Consider the following 7,500-nt stretch of genomic DNA (forward strand, 5'->3'; position numbering starts at 1 on the left):
TGTAATAAGTAATAACCTGTGTGTGTGTCTGTGTTACAGACAGTACAGAGTGCCGGTGAGGTGTGATGGAGCAGAGTTACAGAACCCCAAGTGTTTTAGTTCATTTACACCAGAGCAATGTGACAAAGATTTGAGTTTTTTCTTTAAGAACAAAACTGCAAAGCATAAACTCTGTCTTGAAGATGTAGTAAAACAATATATTATGAGTGTGTCCTGTGACCACCAGAGGGCACTCATACACGTTCTCATCTCACACACACATACTGTATAATAGATGCTTATAGTCCTTTACTGTACAGTAGGTGGAATGCAGCACAACACAGGAGAAGCATGTCTGGATCGTCAGTATTCCTAAAGCAGTAGGAGAGAAATATTCACCAGACCAACTGCTTCCACTGAGATCTGTCACTCTTATTTCACACACACACACACACACACACACACACACACACACACACACACACACACACACACAACACTCCTGATACTCTTCTGTCACACACAACACTCCTGACACTCTTCTGTCACACACAACACTCCTGTCACTCTTATTTCACACACACACACACACACACACACACACACACACACACACACACACACACACACACACAACACTCCTGATACTCTTCTGTCACACACAACACTCCTGACACTCTTCTGTCACACACACAACACTCCTGACATTCTTCTGCCACATACACACACACACAACACTCCTGACACTCTTCTGTCACACACACACACAACACTCCTGACACTCTTCTGTCACACACACACACAACACCCCTGACACTCTTCTGTCACATACACACACAACACCCCTGACACTCTTCTCCAACCCACCTGCACTCGTCTCTTCACCTCTTTTCCAAACATCTGTCAATCTGTCCATCACCATAGTAAGCAAGAAGGGACACAAACCCGATCCTTGATGTATCCCCACGTCCACCTTGAGCTCCTCTGTCTGACCTACAGCACATCTCACTGCTGTCATTCTCCTCTCATACACATCCTGAACTTCTCTGACGTACTTCTCCACCACTCCTGACATCCTCATACAGTACCATAGCTCCTCTCTCATCACCCTGTCACACACTTTCTCTACATCCATAAAGACACAGTGAGGCTCCTTCTGACCTTCTCTGTACTTCTCCATTAACATTCTCAGAGCAAAAATAACATCAGTGCTGCTCTTTCTGGGCATGAAGCCACATTTTCAGTGTAAATGCTATAGGTATTAAAAGTTGTTCCTTGCGGTTAAAGCGTATGAGATTAACATCACCTGAGTAAAAACAGTAGTACAAATAACTATAACTAACTAATATATTAGTAAAATAGTCGTGTTTGCTGGTGTAGGTTGTATGAGGGACGTCTTATGTTCAGACTGTATTCCTACTACACAGATACTGTGTGTGTTGTACTACCAGCTGAGCAGAAGGTACTGACTCGAAAGCAGGGTGTACTGACTCGAAGGCAGGGTGTACTGACTCGAAGTCAGGGTGTACTGACTCGAAGTCAGGGTGTACTGACTCGAAGGCAGGGTGTACTGACTCGAAGGCAGGGTGTATATAGGGTGGATATCTTCAAACGGTGGTTGAAGACCTACTTATTCAGGAAACACTTCAACTAGCACTTCTTTCCCTATCTATTGCATTTATATAAAATATATATATTGACACTTTTTCATTGTAACTTTGAACAAATGTTTTAAACTCATGGTATCTTAAGTATGTAACTTAGTGATCCAGCATTAATGTAGTCAATGTTAGAGATTTAAGCACTTATGTACGTCGCTCTGGAGAAGGGCGTCTGTCACATGCTGTAAATGTAAATGAACATGTATATGGACTGCCATCTAGTGGAGAATCCCAGTGCACCCAGGATACTATTTTGATGTTTGACACTTCAGGACAGGACCGACACAGTCCTTCTAAACACAGAGAACCACAAGGCTCGGAAAGGTGTGATTAGACATCAAGGAGTTTTATTCTGAACTTACAGAACGTCTGCATGCATCAGCTGAAACATACAGAGGAGCTCCACCATCAGCTGCAGAAACACTGAGCTTCTCATGAGGAAGTCACAGCCTTGAAGGGCTATGTACTGTATGTGTGTGTGTGTGTGTGTGTGTGTGTGTGTGTACCTATAGGCAGTGAGCAGTAGTTGATGTGTGTTGCTGAGGTTGTGCAGGCGTTTACGGTAGTTTCTCAGTGTGCTGGTCAGTTGTTCTTCTCTGGACCGATACGACACTCGCACTTCCTTTAACATGGAGTCCACGTACTCCTTCAGCTGCACGTCTGCATCACTGTCTCTGCGCACACACTCCTGTACACACACGCACACACACACACACACACACACTGCTAACTGATGATAATCCAGTCTATGTGTGCCTTTGTTCATGTCTGGAGTCTACTGTAATAAACAGTAGGTTATAGAAACAGTGACAGTGACAGTACACCTCTATTCTACACTAACAGTTTATTAGAGTTTAGAGCTCTATACAGAGTTCTTTAAGGACTAATAACGACTCAACATTAACCACAGTGTCAACCTACTTTCTTTCTGTGTCCGTGTTTGTGATTGTTGAAGATTTCTGTTTAGTTAGTCATTTATTTTAAGTCATACTGCATGTGTCTATAATAACAGGAACACTGCACCAGACACCAGCAGGCAGAGAGACAAACGCTCCAGATGTGAAGGCAGTCATTAACGCAGCAGATCAGCCAACTTTAACAAACCAAGAAAATAGCTCAAATGTTGTAAATATGTCTCAACAGCTGACAGATCTGAGCACCTGTGAATTCAGGTGAGATGGACAAAACCCCAGCATGTATGAAGGCAAAATCTTGAGGCTCCAGAGGCTTTTTGTTGAGTATCCTCTTTTCAGTTGCTCACAATATGACCGAGTTCAGCACAAAAGTCTCAGAAATGCCTTCCATTATCTGCCTGCACATGAGCCGAGTGGTCCACATTGATCTGGGAATCACGGGGACAGGAGACAAACAGTTTACATCCTTATTGAAGGAGATGTCTGACCATCTGCCTGAGCAACGGGAAAGAAGCTCTTCAAAATGCACAAGGTAACAATCACACTGCTGAGCTTTATCCCATCTTCTGCACTCTGGTGGCTGAAATGAAGTAGAATAAACCAATCATCATTTCAGATTACTGCAGAGAACAACATGAAGAAATTTAGGAAATGGCCTTCAGAGAAGATTCCCTAACAACGGATTTCCTTCTCAATCTCCGGGAAAGAACACCACATTACTCAAAATGGACTTATGGACTGCTAACAAAATGTCACTAGAAGACTACAAAAGAATAATGAGGGAAATCATGTGTATATACTGTGAGGGTCATGTAAGCCACCATGATGGTGTACAGAACCAGAACTGTTTTCACCACCACTCCATGTGTGAGGGTTAGATGGTCAACTTCTGGGACTGACATTAAGCACAAGATCTCATCTTGTTTAAACCATTTAATCTTAGATCCACCTGCACATCCTGTTTTTCAATCTTGGCTAAAGCTGTTCATAATAATAATATCTCCAAGTCCAGTGTGGATCCACATCCATTGAGAGCTCAGCATATAAGTAACGTGGGAGTGTTCCACCAGAGGAGCAGGTCCTACAGAAGTATTTAGTGAGTTGGGTGCCACCAAATACCCTCCCTGTCTTGCTGCTATAAAGGATGCTGCTAAATATAAGTACATTCAGGAGACCCTGAGGTATAAGTGCAGACATTTATCTGCCTATCCAAGTCTCCAATCTTACCCAGATTCATCCTTGTGCTATGAGCTATGGACGATTGTGACCTTGTATTAATTATTGTGGTCTTTGCCAAGAAGTCCCATTACCTCCCGCCACACACACACACACACACACACACACACACACACACACACACACACTGGTGTCGCACTGGAGCAACATCATGGAGCTTTTATCATAAAGAACCTGAAACTCAGATTCCCATCACTGAAGTTATCCCCATGATTCATAAGAACCAACATCTTATATAAAATAAATGAGGTAACACAGATTCTAGTTCACTTATGATATCACCACAGGTTGCTATCAACAGTTCACCAGCTTCTGGACTCCTGCCTAAGAGTAGCACAGCTCAGGTCCTTGGTAGAGTTATAGTCCAGAACAACTCTCATGGGTTCCAGCTGAGGATGTTCTAGTGTAGTTCTGCAAATGATCTGCCACACCACCCTGTTCCCTCCTCTGGCTTCTGGTAGCTTCACGCATCAGATTCAATACACCGATGCTTGCCTACAAAGCCAAATATGGACCAGATCCTTTTCACTCCTCAAACTGCATCATGCCTCCTCAGATCTTATAGCACTGCTCGAATGGTCCCAGCATCTTCTGTTAGTTTAAATATAAGAAATAAAATACTATACTGTATTTCCTACTAACAGAATGTTTAGACTGATGGTTTTATTAACCAGTGTTCATGATTATCGCTCTGGATAAGAGAGTCTGCCAAATGTAAATGTAGCGTGTGTGTGTAGTGTATAGAGTATATAAAGCAGGATGTGTGTGTGTGTGTGTGTCTGTGTGTGTGTGTGCGTGTACCGTGATGTCGTGTATGTAGTGTGTGAGGCGTGATCTATACTCCTGATTCAGCTCCTTCAGTTGATTCTGTAGTTTAGAGTTTTCAGCTTCTACCTCCTTCAAATGATGCTGAGAAACAAGGAGTGTCTACACACACACACATACACACACACACACACGCACGCACACACACACACACGTTATGTGACTTAATATAATACAAACATTATATATTGAACATCACAATCTTTACCATGACAACTGAAAATCCTGGTTTCTGATTGGCTAGCAGGTGATAGTGTGTATAACTGAAAATGATTTACAACTTGAAATCGTCACATCAGTGTAGGAATCAAACCTAGAGCCTCCAGACACCTCCAACACTTCGGCTCTGAGATCAAAAGATGGAAGTGAGGATGTGCTACACAACATACTGTAAATCAGAGCATCTTTTGTGTCTTAACGTTTGATTATATATAACTACCTCAGTCCTCTGACTCTCTGACTCACAGACATCACCTTGTCCTGTTTGCCTGCCCAGTTTTTTAGATGTTTACTAAGCTGCACTGATATCTGACTACACACATGTTCTTGGTGGAGAAAAGTCCTCACAAGGAGATGAATACATGACAGAGTCGAACTTCTGGGGACATAAAACTGGAAACCTGCTAATTTATAAACTGAAGCTTTTATATTTTAAGATATACATGAACTTAGATTGAGGTATAATATTAATTAGCTGCTTTAATAATTACACAGTTGAAGATCAACACAAGGTTATTAAACCAAACACAAAACTCTTACAGCTGACTGCTGTGCAAGATCCTGTTGTGTGTTTCGGATCGCTCTCTTATTCTCCTGCTGGTCTTTTCCCATAGCCGCACTGACAACACACACACGGAGACACACACACACACACACACACACACACACACACACACACACACACACACACACACACAGAGTTTAACTATAAAGTCATATAAACATTTGAAGTGTTTGTTCTTGTGTGCACCTCACATTTTCTCCTCAAGTTGGTGCTGTTGTTCTTCATAACTCTTTCTCATTCTCTCCAGCTCCTCCCTCATCTCATTCTGGGCCCTCTACACACACACACACACACACACACACACACACACACACACAATATTAAATATGCTGAATTTACATGCCATCCTTATGCCTTTCAAACTTATTAGTTTATATAATATATATTTTTAGTCTTTAATAAGTGGTCACTGACCCTAAGTAGTGAGATGTTTAGGTCACACTTTACTGTAGTGACTGTCAGTCCAGAGTTAAAGTGACAGTAAGTGACAGTCCAGAGTTAAAGTGTCAGTCCAGAGTTAAAGTGACAGTAAGTGACAGTCCAGAGTTAAAGTGTCAGTCCAGAGTTAAAGTGTCAGTCCAGAGTTAAAGTGACAGTAAGTGACAGTCCAGAGTTAAAGTGTCAGTCCAGAGTTGAAGTGTCAGTCCAGAGTTAAAGTGACAGTAAGTGACAGTCCAGAGTTAAAGTGACAGTCCAGAGTTAAAGTGACGGTCCAGAGTTAAAGTGTCAGTCCAGAGTTAAAGTGACAGTAAGTGACAGTGCAGAGTTAAAGTGACAGTCCAGAGTTAAAGTGACAGTCCAGAGTTAAAGTGACAGTCCAGAGTTAAAGTGATAGTCCAGAGTTAAAGTGTCAGTCCAGAGTTAAAGTGTCGGTCCAGAGTTAAAGTGTCAGTCCAGAGTTAAAGTGACAGTAAGTGACAGTCCAGAGTTAAAGTGACAGTCCAGAGTTAAAGTGACAGTCCAGAGTTAAAGTGACAGTCCAGAGTTAAAGTGACGGTCCAGAGTTAAAGTGTCAGTCCAGAGTTAAAGTGACAGTAAGTGACAGTCCAGAGTTAAAGTGACAGTCCAGAGTTAAAGTGACAGTAAGTGACAGTCCAGAGTTAAAGTGACAGTCCAGAGTTAAAGTGACAGTAAGTGACAGTCCAGAGTTAAAGTGTCAGTCCAGAGTTAAAGTGTCAGTCCAAAGTTAAAGTGACAGTCCAGAGTTAAAGTGTCAGTCCAGAGTTAAAGTGTCAGTCCAGAGTTAAAGTGTCAGTCCAGAGTTAAAGTGATAGTCCAGAGTTAAAGTGACAGTAAGTGACAGTCCAGAGTTAAAGTGTCAGTCCAGAGTTAAAGTGTCAGTCCAGAGTTAAAGTTTCAGTCCAGAGTTAAAGTGACAGTCCAGAGTTAAAGTGTCAGTCCAGAGTTAAAGTGTCAGTCCAGAGTTAAAGTGTCAGTCCAGAGTTAAAGTGACAGTAAGTGACAGTCCAGAGTTAAAGTGACAGTCCAGAGTTAAAGTGTCAGTCCAGAGTTAAAGTGTCAGTCCAGAGTTAAAGTGACAGTAAGTGACAGTCCAGAGTTAAAGTGACAGTCCAGAGTTAAAGTGACAGTCCAGAGTTAAAGTGACGGTCCAGAGTTAAAGTGTCAGTCCAGAGTTAAAGTGACAGTAAGTGACAGTCCAGAGTTAAAGTGACAGTCCAGAGTTAAAGTGACAGTAAGTGACAGTCCAGAGTTAAAGTGTCAGTCCAAAGTTAAAGTGACAGTCCAGAGTTAAAGTGTCAGTCCAGAGTTAAAGTGTCAGTCCAGAGTTAAAGTGACGGTCCAGAGTTAAAGTGTCAGTCCAGAGTTAAAGTGACAGTAAGTGACAGTCCAGAGTTAAAGTGACAGTCCAGAGTTAAAGTGACAGTAAGTGACAGTCCAGAGTTAAAGTGTCAGTCCAGAGTTAAAGTGTCAGTCCAGAGTTAAAGTGTCAGTCCAAAGTTAAAGTGACAGTCCAGAGTTAAAGTGTCAGTCCAGAGTTAAAGTGACAGTCCAGAGTTAAAGTGACGGTCCAGAGTTAAAGTGTCAGTCCAGAGTTAAAGTGACAGTAAGTGACAGTCCAGAATTAAAGTGACAGTCCAGA

General features: G+C 42.1%; 1 protein-coding gene across 2 annotated transcripts in view; it reads right to left on the bottom strand.

Annotated features, from left to right (window-relative positions):
* The window catches only part of ccdc78 (coiled-coil domain containing 78), a 14,915-nt gene that overhangs the window by 1,249 nt on the left and 6,166 nt on the right, over nt 1-7,500 (bottom strand). For both annotated transcript variants that reach the window (XM_060869155.1, XM_060869154.1), the window contains 4 exons: nt 5,591-5,673; nt 5,375-5,453; nt 4,592-4,717; nt 2,147-2,328 (listed from right to left, as the gene is read on the bottom strand). In XM_060869155.1, coding sequence (XP_060725138.1) covers nt 2,147-2,328; nt 4,592-4,717; nt 5,375-5,453; nt 5,591-5,673 — 470 coding nt within the window. The remainder of the gene's footprint in view (nt 1-2,146; nt 2,329-4,591; nt 4,718-5,374; nt 5,454-5,590; nt 5,674-7,500) is intronic.

Source organism: Tachysurus vachellii, chromosome 5 (assembly GCF_030014155.1).
Source record: "Tachysurus vachellii isolate PV-2020 chromosome 5, HZAU_Pvac_v1, whole genome shotgun sequence".
NCBI lineage: Eukaryota > Metazoa > Chordata > Actinopteri > Siluriformes > Bagridae > Tachysurus > Tachysurus vachellii.